The sequence below is a fragment of the Tursiops truncatus genome, chromosome 17 (genome assembly GCF_011762595.2).
Source record: "Tursiops truncatus isolate mTurTru1 chromosome 17, mTurTru1.mat.Y, whole genome shotgun sequence".
In the NCBI taxonomy this organism is placed as follows: domain Eukaryota; kingdom Metazoa; phylum Chordata; class Mammalia; order Artiodactyla; family Delphinidae; genus Tursiops; species Tursiops truncatus.
In genome coordinates, this window is record NC_047050.1 from 37,877,395 (window position 1) to 37,891,719 (window position 14,325).

The window sequence follows — 14,325 nt, forward strand, 5'->3', positions numbered from 1 at the left end:
CTTAAGATGCTCCTCTACCTTCACAATGATGAGGCATTGTTCAATGCTAACAAAATCTGTCATGCTTTAGTTTTAAGTGTACAACTTAGTCCTAACCTTAGCAAGATAAAAAAAAGAGAGAGAGAATAATCAACTATTTACCATTTACAAAAAGGGCTTGCTTACACACACCCACACATGCTCATATACACATATATACAAATTATCACAATAAAATTTTTCATTCATTCAGTCAACAAATATTTATCATACACAACATATACCAGGCACTCTAAGTCTCTATGGTAGTTATTAGAACCCATATTTTACACATGAGGAGGCAAAAATATTAATGAAGTGACTCCCCCAACAGGTTGAAGGACCAGTTAGTTCAGTGGTAAAACCAAGACTCTAACTCAGGTCTTTGACTAAGTACAGTATTCTTTTCAGTTCCCCACAGCCCTCTATTATTACATGACAGGAAGGCAAAGAGAAATAAGAATAAAGGAGAGAAGGAGGCTTGTTAAAAGAGCTAGTGGGACAGACAAAATATTTAGATAAAGAGAAAAATCAGAAGCATAAGCTTCCACTCTCTAAATTTCAATTAAGTCTCAAACAAGCTAGAATAGAGCTAGGAATTTTTAATTTGGGGGTTTTAATCTCAATTATGCCAACAGTTATTTTAATTCAAGCAAGTCAGTTCATCCTTCTGGAACTCAGTTTCCTCAAATGCATAGTGAAGGGATTGGTCTAAATTATCTAAAAGGTCCCTTTATTTCAAAAATTCTGTTTCCATAATACTTGCAAGAGGGGAAAATAGTTATTTTAATACTTTTATTTATGATTATTTTAATAGTTATTTTAATACTTTTATTTTACTACTGTTACAAAAAAAGCCTATTCTCCAACTTCTACATCTACTACACTATAATTCAAATTTCTTGTCTGTCTCCTCACCAAAGGAGAAGCTCTGTCATGACAGTTTCACCTCTGGGCCCAATGTATAAAAGGCACACAAAAAATACTTGTTGACTGAACCATTAAATTTTAAAAAGTCATAAACAGACATGGTTTTATTTTTTATGTAATTTTTAAATTAAATTCATTAATGTGAAAATTAACTTGATAAATTGAATTCTCATGAATAAAATTTGAATTCTTTACATGACATCTGACCTTTCAATATTTTAATACTGAATTAAATCACTAATATACGTGATCAAAGCATATGGCCTTCAAAACGGAAACTCAAAAATATTCCTAACTCATGAATTTACTAATTTTTCTCCCTACTAAAGATAACAGATTTTACTCAAAATCATATACATGTATGTATGTGTGTATACATCTACAATTTACACAACTTTCCTTTAACACATGTATAGAATTTTGATTACTGTATTCTTGCAATTGTACATATACTTATGAAATAATTCTCACACTATATTGTTACTCAACTTCAACATTATCCCTTACATCAGACTGTATGTCTGAAAAATAATATTTATTTTTACCTGAAAGCTTTAATACAAAATTTAAACTTTAAGTTCACATACCAAAACATCTTTAGACAGTAAAACATAATACTCAAATTAGTTTTGAAATCTTACTTGGTGCATATGGGTCATGGCGTGGTTTACAATTTTGGAAACTTTTCTGTCTATTTTCCTTTGAACTTAGTTTACAGACACTTTTGAAAGGGTTAGAGAAACACTTCTTGACAGCTTGAGAAGAACATAAGGCAGCAGAACTTCCTCCTCCAAGCTGAAAACATCTGCCACTGTTGAAATCATCTGGAGAGATTATACCCATGACTTCTATTTCTTTTCCACCAATCGTCATTGTTTGGCCCTCTTCAATCTTTTCAAGCTCTTTGAATTTATATCCAATGCCTTTAAATTGAGAAGAAAAAAATTAATTTAATTTATTGACACTCTAAAATGACTTGATTAGTGTAACCAGAGTCTTCTTCCTGTAACTGTACAGAATAAAAACTACTTGGAATGCAAATAGCCTCATATAACCATTAGCCAGTTGTGGTGCATGGACTTAGCTGCTCCGCAGCATGTGGGATCTTCCTGGACCAGGGCTCGAACCCGTGTCCCCTGCATTCAGCAGGTGGATTCTTTTTTTGTTTGTTTGTTTGTTTTGGTTTTGGTTTTTGCGGTACACAGGCCTCTTATCATTTTAGTAAAAACACACACACATACATGCAAAAATCAGAAGGCATAAATAATTATATAGTTATAAAAATTAGGCAAGTTTTAGAGAGGCAAGGCTTTTCTTAATTACTGAAAATACAGCCTATTGTATTCATAGTTTTGCCATCTGCTGTCTGTAGAAAATCAAGCCAAGAAAAGAGTTTGACAGACTATATGGACCCTCCTTTCTTGTGAACAAACTAGAGAAATACCAGGGCAGCTCTATTTCCACTTGGAAACAGCTGGAAATGTGCAGAACTAGCAATAAAAACAATTTCTACCACAACTAGTACTCTACTGTTCCACCTGAGATAGCATAGTAAAAATATATTGTCATAGAGGCCACTGATAGTCCAAGTTCTAGCTCCTGAATAAAAAGTGGCATAGGGCTTCCCTGGTGGCGCAGTGGTTGAGAGTCCGCCTGCCGATGCAAGGGACACGGGTTCATGCCCCGGTCCGGGAGGACCCCACATGCCGTGGAGCGGCTGGGCCCGTGAGCCATGGCCGCTGAGCCTGAGCGTCCGGAGCCTGTGCTCCGCAACGGGAGAGGCCACAACAGTGAGAGGCCCGCGTAATGCAAAAAAAAAAAAAAAAAAAGTGGCATATTTTATAATAACAAACTTGAGTTATTATTAATTCAACAGACATTTATTAAGTGCTGCCAGGTGTAAGGTGCTGATGCAATATAAATATGAGTAAGTTAGTCAGAGTCTGTTTAAAATGAACTCATTAACCAGACAGAGTGAGGGAATTTTAGATTCCTATGCTTGTCTACATTAAATGCATGGTTTTTGTGCCACTAGGAGGGGCAAAAACTGTACAACAAAAACTTTTTAAAGTCTCTAAAAACAAAAAATAAAAGATCATCACATTTTAGAAAACATGACATGACCCTTTTAAAACTAGCTGGAAATTGCTACAATTCCCTATTAAAACTGGGCTAATCGTTATAATCCATGCCAATTGGTAACTACATAATATACATTCTTCAATTATTTATGACAGAGGTCTGATATAGGAAGAAGTTATTTGGCTGGAGCTCCTCAATGCTAAAGACCCATCCCTCCATTTCCCAGACTATCTCAATTCAACAACAGTCTTGATCTCTCCACACTAAGGAAGAGAATAGTTTTATCTTCATATAGAATCCAACACTATTAATCCAATTCCTATTAATCACATGAAAATGGGAGATAAGAATAAACATAATTTTGAGGCATCTTCAAAAGTCTCTAATTCCAAGATCTCTCATTTCACTTTGATCCATAGTGATGACTGTCTCAAACATCTCTAAGTCTCCAGAAGACTTTCTTTAAACTCTTGAGCTCTGTTTCCCACACCTGTTCTTTTCTGGGTATTGTGTAATGACAGTCAAATGAATCTGACTACATTATCACAAGCTATTAGCAACTTCAGCATTACAGCCTTCAGTTTTCTTAAGAGTGTTTATTCCTACATTAACAATATTTAAATGCTGTATATCCTATTTATTTAAAAGAAAAACCGTTTGCATTATAGGCAATAACTTGCAAGATTAACTCCAGGTTGATATATTTATTAATGTTATAATTAAGCAACCAAATCTTATGTTTGGATGTTTTCACTTTGAAAGCCAATTAAAACCTCCATTAATGTTTAAACCAGTGGATTCAACTCCTGCTGGATATGAGAATCATCTGGAAATCTAAAACATACGGATGTCCAGCCCCTCTCCCCACCATCCAGACCAAATAATCAGAGCCTCAGAGGTCAAGGCCTAAGCACTGGCATTTTTTAAAAGCACCACAGGTGATTGTACTTGGGTAGTCAGAGCAAAAACCCACTGTTTATAAACTAATCTGCATTTATCACTACTTGCAACTGAAAGAGCATTTTATTACAAACTATACATACTCAAAACCATATATACTATACCTTATGGGTAACAGATGTTCCAGAGTAATTTTGATAATTTTTACCTCTCTACGTGGCTTTAGAATATAATTTCACTAAATAGGTATAAACAAGTTCTCCAAAAATTTTGCCTCAATCTACCCTAACCAACAACGTGGAATGTGTACTGCAATTTTTCTTTTTAAATTTCTCTGAACACTAAGAATAATAGTGAATATATAGCATTTGTTCAATATTTTTATAATAAAAAATTCTATTGCAGATAATTCCATACAGCCTCAACTCTTGCCTCTTTGCCACTGCTCTTCATATACTATATTCCTGAAACACTGAAGTAGTTTTGCCTTTGAACCTGTACATATGCCTTGCCCCTTTCTCATCCCCTACAAAATTATCCATCCTTCAAATATTACCTTAAACAATAACTCCTATGAAGCTTTCCGTTAGCCTCGAAGGTCAACTTAAATGGTCCTTCTATATATGCTCGTATTGTGCTTAGCAAAAATTCTCATTGAAACAATTACCTTAGTGCTTCCTAATTATTAATTACATTGCCCTGTCCCCACTAAACTGTAAACTATATCCATCTTTGAATGCTTACTCCTAGCATACTGCTTAGCACATAACAGTTACTGAAAGCTATAAACTATGGTGTTTTCAAATGAATGAGTGAACTTGTAGAACAGATTTTATAATTATGGGCCACACTCAGAACTGAACAGTAAGAGACAATGCAAAACAACCATAATGGTTTTAGGTATTCTGAATTTGTGGGCTAATTTGTACAAATCATGCTGGCAACATTTTATAATGGAAATAATGGTAACCTCCAATTTGTATGCATTAATCTAGGTCATGTCTAGTCATTATCTCCTTGCTATTTTTCAATTTTTTTCAGGTATCATTGAAGTTAAATATCATTCCACTCCTAATACCAACATTTTTTTAACTTTTAATCACTCAGCATTCTGGAAAAAAAAAAAAAAAGACGTAAAACACACCAAGACAAACTGCTTAATCTCACAAAAATGCCAATGTAACTGTATATACCTGGATGGCCATTTTATTTTTGGAGAAAATGAAACCATGGGATGAGATTCATCTCACTGAGTATACATAAGACTGTCAGACTCACGATTAAGAGATAATTTTATGTTTATGAGATAATTTAGACATGACAGTCAATTAAGGAACAACTTTGTAAAACCAATTACATTTCAATTTTGTAGCCAGAGATATATATTTAGACCAAATCATAAACATCAGGTAATATCACAATACCTCTTCCAATGTCTTTGCCTTCCAAATCCTTTAATGTGAATGACTTTCCTTTTACAATAAGAACAGCATCGCCTTCCCACTTTTTGTGTTTTTTCTTTGAAGGCTTACACCAAACAACACTGAAATATTTAACTAGGCTATCAGGCTCCTCTTCTTGTCCCTTAGACACTGTTATTTCTTTAGGGGCTAAATGAACTAGAATAAAAAATAAAATAAAAACCACATTATTAAAGATGACTTTAATATTTAAATAGTAAGATCATTCAACAAATAAAAGCACAGGTGAATTAGATTGTATTATTATTTCATGCACATGTTAGCATTTTATAAACTGGGAAATTGCAAATGTCACGTGCTAACATTACCATGAGTAGGATGAATGTAAATTTCTTATCATCATACAAACTATGTTGAAATAAAATAACACAATAATCACTGGCAACATTTTAAACTCTACTAATTGAAGATAAAATTTCAGCATCCATGGAAAAAGATCTATAATCACATTCTGAATAAACAACTGATTTAATTAACAGTGACATGACAAAATCAAGGAAAAGTAATATAAGATCACAGAGTTCTCTCAAAGAAAAACCTGTAGTTTTTTCAAATAAGAACAAAGTAAAACAGTAAAGTAGCAATCAGACTAAATTTCATTAATATACTCTTGTCTCCTAGTTAGGGTGCAATCAGGTTGGACCACTGATTCTGAGAATTCAGTAGTATATAATCAGGAAATCAAAAGTTTCTTACAAAAGTCTATACTCCTCTTGAAAACATTTCCAATATCACCTTACAAAAACATATCCAAACAGTCTAACACAGAAAATTCTCCAGCAATGGGGAAACTAATTTATGGTGATAGAAACCAGAAAGTGGTCGCTGCCTCTACAGTTGGGAAATTGACTGGAAAGAGGCAGGAGAGAAGAATTTGTTCTATTGTCATACTGAGTGAAGTAAGTCAGAGAAAGACAAATACCATATGATATCACTTATATGTGGAATCTAAAAAGGGGGTACAAATGAACTTATCTACAAAACAGAAACAGAGTTACAGATGTAGAAAACAAACTTACCGTTACCAGGGGTAAGGCGGGGGTGGAGAGGGGGAGGAATAAATTGGGAGATTGGATCAACACATACACACTACTATATATAAGACAGATAACTAATAAGCACTTACTGTATAGCACAGGGAACTCTACTCAATACTCTGTAATGACCTATATGGGAAAAGAATCTAAAAAAGAGTGGATATATGTATATGTATAACTGATTCACTTTGCTGTACACCTGAAACTAACACAACATTGTAAATCAACTATACTCCAATACAAATTTTTAAAAAATAAATACAAGAATTTGTTCTGAGTGACAGGTACATGCGTATATACATTTAACAAAAATCATCACTGATCATTTAAGAGCTATACATTTTATTGCATGTAATTATAGTTCAACTTAAAAAAGATAAAACATAATAAAATAAGACAAAGAATAACAGCAGAATAGGTTGAAAGGCATGTATATGATATTCTATATAATGATATCTTTTAGTTTTGAAGCAAAAACACTAAAAGTTATCTATTAATTCAAAGTACACTTGACACTACAGACAAAATCTCCCCTTATTTCTGTCTTATTTTCTCTTTTCCCCTTGGCAGTTACAGTTAAAACATGAGCACTTCCTTGAGGAATACAGACCACCCTCATACTGAGCCCTAGTTCTTACTTCTCACCTAACTTGTACACTATATTTTCAATGGCTGAAGAGAGGGAAATCTCATTCCCCCATCACTGAAGAGCTATTCACTATGTCTTTTATCAGATACACACTTGACCCCGGGAAGCTATCAAAACAATATAATTTACAAAACAAAAACCAAATGATTACTTTATCTTTTAAAATACACCACCTACTTAATGGGACTTCCCTGGTGGCACAGTGGTTAAGAATCCACCTCCCAATGCAGGGGACACCGGTTTGATCTCTGGTCCAGGAAGATCTCACATGCCATGGAGCAACTAAGCCAGTGTGCCACAACTACTGAGCCTGCACTCTAGAGCCCGCAAGCCACAACTACTGAGCCCATGTGCCACAACTACTGAGCCCATGTGCCACAACTACTCACGCGCCTAGAGCCAATGCTCCGCAACGAGAAGCCCGTGCACTGCAATGAAGAGTAGTCCCCACTCGCCACAACTAGAGAAAGCCTGTGTGCAGCAAAGATCCAATGCAGCCAAAAATAAATAAATAAATGAATTTACAAGATACACTTCACATCCACCAGGATGATAAGTATCAAATAGATAATAAAAAGTGTGGTGCAGACGTGGAGAAACTGGAATCCTCACACACTGCTGGTGGAATGTAAAATAGTACAGCCACTTTAGAAAACAGATTTGCAGTTCTTCAAAAGATTAGAGTTACCATATGACCCAGCAATTCCACTCCTAGGTATATGCTCAAGAGAGAGAAAAACACATCCACACAAAAAACTTGTACATGAATGTTTATACCAGGATTATTCATAATAGCCCAAAGGTAGAAACATCCCAAATATCCATTCAACTGACAAATGAATAAACAAATTGTGGTACATCACTACAATGTAATATTATTCAGCCATTAAAAGGATTAAAATACCGATACATGCTACAACATGTATAAACCTTGAAAACATTATGCTAAGTGAGAGAAGCCAGTCACCAAAGGACTACACATTACATGATTCCATTTATATGAAATGTCCAGAACAGGTAAATCTATACAGACAGAAAGTAATTTAGTTTAGTGGTTACTTAGGGCTGGGAGGTGAGGGTGAGTTGGGGTGGGGGTGGGGGGGCACATGGTGGGGGCGGGTTGAAAGCTAAAGAGTACAGGATTTCTTTTTTTTTTAAATAAATTTATTTATTTGTTTATTTATGGCTGTGTTGGTTCTTGTGCGCAGGCTTTTTCTAGTTGCGGCGAGCGGGGGCTACTCTTTGTTATGGTGCGCAGGCTTCTCATTGCAGTGGATTCTCTTGTTACGGAGCACAGGCTCTAGGCGCAAGGTCTTCAGTAGTTGTGGCTCGTGGGCTCAGCAGTTGTGGCTCACAGGCTCTAGAGCGCAGGCTCAGTAGTTGTGGTGCATGGACTTAGCTGCTCCGCAGCATGTGGGATCTTCCTGGACCAGGGCTCGAACCCGTGTCCCCTGCATTGGCAGGTGGATTCTTTTTTTGTTTGTTTGGTTTGGTTTTGGTTTTTGCGGTACACGGGCCTCTCACTGTTGTGGCCTCTCCCGTTGCGGAGCACAGGCTCCAGACGCGCAGGCTCAGCGGTCATGGCTCACGGGCCCAGCCGCTCCGCGGCACGTGGGATCTTCCCGGACCGGGGCATGAACCCGTGTCCCCTGCATCGGCAGGCGGACTCTCAACCACTGCGCCACCAGGGAAGCCCTGGCAGGTGGATTCTTAACCACTGTGCCACCAGGGAAGTCCCCAGGATTTCTTTTTGAAGTGTTGAAAACATCTTACAATGGTAGTGATAGTTGCACATAACTGTGAATATACTACTAAAAATTATTAATTATATGTTTTATGTGGGTGAATTATATGGTATGTGAATTATAAATCAATAAAGTTGTTTCAAAACATGACATAACACCACACACTCACTAAATTGACTAAAATTTTTTAAACTGACTATATTAAGTGTTAACAAAGATGTAGAGTCAATTATAACTTAAAAAAAAAAAAAAGATGTTGAGCACCTAGAAATATCACACACTACCGGAAGGAATGTAAAGTAGTACAATCACTTTGGAAAACAGTTTGGCAGACTCCTAGAAAGTTAAACATACACCTCCTATAACCAGTCATTCCACTGGAAGGTATTTACCAAAGAGAAAACATATGACAAAAAAAAAAAAACTTGTACAACTTCAAGCCAGGTAAACCAATCTCCTGAAAGCCTGAAAAACCAGTCACTACTAGAATTCAGTTAATGCATATGTTCATCATTGGTATTCATGGATTTAGAAAGTGAATCTTGGCTCTCTCCAAACAATAAATTATCCTCAGAACCATCACAGCTTTTTTCTAAGAAAACAAATGATTGATATGCAGCTGAAACAGCTGTGTTCAGAATGCTTGGCCCAATGACCTTTTATCAGTCCCTGAAAGGACTCTGGCTGCTATAATCCTGAACAGAACAGTCAAGCAGGCAAAGGACTTAAGTGCAGTGGCCCCAGTTTCCGGCTTTCCTCTCATAATGAGGGTGTTTGAACAAAGGGTAATTTTATATACTTCTTTGGGGGAAAACATGCTTCTAATATACCAGGAATTATGATGTAGAGTTTTTTAGCCTCCTCTTTTGATATATTATTGTGAATACATTTCCCATATCATTAAATTAAAAAGTAAAATGGTGTTTAATATCTGCATAATGATATTACCAATGATATTCCCACCAACGGAGAGGATCCACTTCACTAATATATATCAGCATAATATATTACCTTACCAATTTTTCTCTAACTGTAGTTATTTTTTGTTACAATTATCATACAGTAAAACTGACTTTTTCTCTTGGTGTACAGTTTTACAAATTTTAACACAGGTATAAATTTATTTACCCACTACCACAATCAGGATATAGAAGAGTTCTATCACTCCAAAAGTCTCCCTCAGGCTATTCCTTTTTAGTCAGACCCTAACCCTAATCAGTTACTAATCTGTTTTCTACCAATATAGTTTTGTCTTTTTGAGAATGTCGAATAAATGGAAATCATACAGTATACAACCTTTCAAGCTGGTTTCTCCCACTCAGCGTAATGTCTCTGAGATTCATCCCAAGTTGCTGCCTGTATCAAGTTTGTTCCTTATTATTGTACGGAATACTGACAGACAGTTGAAGTGTTTCTAGCTCTTAACTATCACAAATCAAGCTGCTATGAACATTTATGTACAGATTTTTGTGTAAACATTCATCTTTACCAATTTAATAGACAGAAATGGCATTTACTTAACATTATAATTTGAATTTCATTATTAGTGGTTTTTATATATATACATCTCTTCTTTGCTTGACTCCTCTAATTTCACACTATAAAGGATGCACCTAAAATAAGTTTCATTTCTTTAAACTGCATTTTCAATCTGATCTGAAAACCCTCAACATTCATTCATCCAACAACTTATAGACTGCCCAAAATGTACTCTAAACCCAAACTCTTATCTTATTACAAAATTTCAGTGAAGTCTATGAGTAGAAAACAGGCATTAAAGAGAACCTGAATTATAAGAAATTATGTCAAAATTAAAATATAAAACACTATTAAATTTTAGTATGTAAAAGGCTAACACTTAAAAAGTGTTGACTGTTGCTGGAAGAATCAAGAATCCATTTACATCTTCTTTAATATAAGGAATTCACTATACCTTCTATTGTAATAAAATTTTACATAACTTGTGGAATTTTAAATAAGTCCACGTCATTTAAACACTCCTCTCTATCCCTCCCCCCTAAAAAAAGAAAACTATTATGTTTTGGCAACATGCAGCATTTAACAGATTAAAATGTGCCAGGTTGAAATAAGCCCACTCACTAGAAATTATTAAACATCATTCTGTAACTCAATAAATGATTATGTTTTAGCAACAGGTCCAAAGGTTGATTCTTTTTATTTCTTAATGAGAATTAGTTTCTCATTAAGAGAAACTTAATGAGAGAAACAATGAGGGATAATTAGTGCATTATTTTAGGGGTAATAAAGAGCTCTTAAAAAGATCACTCTTGACTTCCCACTTGCTAAACTCCTTTCCCCATAATAAATCACAGAAAAAGGCCACAGCATGGAAAAATAAAGTTATTCTGTGATGCGTTATGTTCAGGGATAAACTAGAACACATGCATAAAAAGGGAACTTATACTGCCTGAAAAAGCTGCCTGCCCCCATGTTTCCACTTCAAGCACCCAAACACCCACTTAACTCCCTCCGTTTCTTCAAATTCCCAGTCACTCCTCAACTTCTCCAATCTGGCTTCCAGTCTGATCCTCCCCCAAAGCTGCCTGGTTAAAAGCCACTAAGGAGCTCTTTGTCAATAAATCCACAGGTTACTTTTTAGTCCTGACCACAGTTCTCAAAAAGCATTGGACAATGTTGACCACTTCTACCTTGAAATACTGAACTCCATTTTTATAGCTTCTAACACACTTCAAATTTTCCTCCTCCTTTGGTTGCTGTGTCTTAAACATCTTTGCCAGTTCTTACTTTTTTGTCTAACCTTTGTTTATTGGAGTTCTTCCTGAGTTCTAGGCCCTCCTCCCCTCACTGTGCACCACTTCTCCTTAAAATTAGCTCATCTACTCCCATGGGTTCAATACCTTCCCTGTACTAACTTAAAACTTTTTTCTAGCCCAGATCATGATTCTAGATCTGTAAGTATACCAGTATATCCATTGGATCCACATGAATGTCTCATAAACATCTCCAACTCACCAGGTCCACCTCTCTTCTCTCCAAAAACTGCTCCTCCTTCAGTTTTCCCATTTCTCAGTGAAAGTACTACCACCCTTATTCAAGCCAAAAATTGGAAATCATCCACGACATTCTTCATTTTCTCAGTTCCAGAGCCAATCAACCACAAAACCCAGATGATTCTATCCCCTCCATGGTTCTCAAAGCTGTGTACTGTTTGCCTTCTGCATTATCTCTACTCTTTCCAAGTCATCATCTCTGGTCTGGACTACTGTACCATTATTGTTGGGTCTTCCAAACAGTTCTGTTGAAGTCTTCTCTTGCCACCTCTACTCCCTAAAGCCATTTTCCATACTTACTATATCTATTTTTAAATGTAAATCTGATCATGCATTTGTCTTAAAGATATTGAAGAAAACACTACTTCCAGCCAAAGGGCCTTCTACCTCTCTTCCTCCAACACACTGATCTAAATTAACTTCTACTCAGCTTTCCATAGTTTAAATTTCCCTGACTGCCAAACTACGTCAAGTTGCGTTATTATCTCAGCATTAACTCAGCAATTAATTATGTGACAAATGATTTAATGTAAACCTTCCCCACTAAACTATAAAGTGTTGAGAGGAGGGTCTCTTTTGATCTTGGGCATCATCATATTCCCATAACAACAGGTAGTTTTCAAAACTGCCATTTTGATTCTAGGCACATTTTTCCTTCATGATTATAAAAATATTAAATGAAAGCAGAATTACCTCATTAGAGAAATGCAAATCAAAATTACAAATCAAAACTCACACCGATCAGAATGGCCAGCATCAAAAAATCTACAAACAATAAATGCTGGAGAGGGTGTGGAGAAAAGGGAACCCTCTTGCACTGTTGGTGGGAATGTAAATTGATACAGCCACTATGGAGAACAGTATGGAGGTTCCTTAAAAAACTAAAAATAGAACTACCATACGATCCAGCAATCCCACTACTGGGCATATATCCTGAGAAAACCATAATTCAAAAAGAGTCATGTATCAGAATATTTACTGCAGCTCTATTTACGATAGCCAGGACATGGAAGCAACCTAAGTGTCCACTGACAGATGAATGGATGAAGAAGATATGGCACATATATATAATGGAATATTACTCAGCCATAAAAAGAAATTGAGTTATTTGTAGTGAGGTGGATGGACCGAGAGTCTGTCATACAGATTGAAGTAAGTCAGAAAGAGAAAAATAAATACTATATGCTAACACATACATATGGAATCTAAAAAATAAAAGTGGTTCTGATGAACCTAGGGGCAGGACAGGAATAAAGATGCAGACGTAGAAAATGGACTTGAGGACACGGGGAGGGGGAAGGGTAAGCTGGGACGAAGTGAGAGAGTAGCATTGACACACACACTACCAAATGTAAAATAGATAGCTAAAAAAAAAAAAAAAATAGCTAGCTAGTGGGAAGCAGCTGCATAGCACAGGGAGATCAGCTCGGTGCTTTGTGACCACCTAGAGGGGTGAGATAGTGAGGGTGGGAGGGAGATGCAAGAGGGAAGGGGATATGGGGATATATGTATGCATATAGCTGATTCACTTTGTTATACAGCAGAAACTAACACAACATTGTAAAGCAATTATACTCCAATAAAGATGGTAAAAAATTAATTTTTTTACTTAATTAATTTTAAAATTAATCTTCATTGAGAAAGTAGCCTGAGAAATTAACTTTGAACCCAGCTGCATTATTGTACATACTGTACAGTCAGGATTATTTTCCAAGTAAATGTTATTACAAAGATTTGATTCATCGGTCACTTCTTTATATATAGTATTTTCCTGATTATAGCTTTTGCCAACATGAATTTTCTTTTATAACTATAATTTCTACCAAATACAGTTTTGCTAAATCATATTTTGCCTAAATATTATGAAGACTGTATTACTCCATTAGTTTTTAGTCAAAAAAAAGTTACCAGTTTTTAGGTAAGTTAGTTGTCATGTGTTAGTTTTGTTGTTGCATGAACCTTGATTTTTCCAGATAAAGTTTTGAGGGTTTTAGCATTAACGAAAAAGATGAGATGCTTTGATCAGTTTTTTAATTCTAAAAAAATCTGTGATGTGCAATTTTGGACAATTTCAATTAGTTTCCTTTTTACACTATTTCTACCAGTAGCAGTCTCTGTACACTAAATAAAAGACTGACAGGGCTTCCCTGGTGGCGCAGTGGTTGAGAGTCCACCTTGCCGATGCAGGGGACACGGGTTCGTGCCCCGGTCTGGGAAGATCCCACATGCTGCGGAGCGGCTGGGCCCGTGAGCCATGGCCGCTGAGCCTGCGCATCCGGAGCCTGTGCTCTGCAACGGGAGAGGCCCCAACAGTGAGAGGCCCGCGTACGGCAAAAAAACAAACAAAAAAAAAAAAAAAACTGACAATATCTTTCTGCGTTTTTCAAATTTGTTCCCATTTTTTACTTGGTTATCTAACAGAAAAGTGCAATTCTTCAGGATTGCTGTTAA

General features: G+C 36.0%; 1 protein-coding gene across 2 annotated transcripts in view; it reads right to left on the reverse strand.

The window, feature by feature from the left end:
• RAD54B (RAD54 homolog B) overlaps positions 1-14,325 on the reverse strand; it is a 97,295-nt gene that overhangs the window by 33,535 nt on the left and 49,435 nt on the right. For both annotated transcript variants that reach the window (XM_019925132.3, XM_019925133.3), the window contains 2 exons: positions 5,355-5,549; positions 1,590-1,871 (listed from right to left, as the gene is read on the reverse strand). In XM_019925132.3, coding sequence (XP_019780691.1) covers positions 1,590-1,871; positions 5,355-5,549 — 477 coding nt within the window. The remainder of the gene's footprint in view (positions 1-1,589; positions 1,872-5,354; positions 5,550-14,325) is intronic.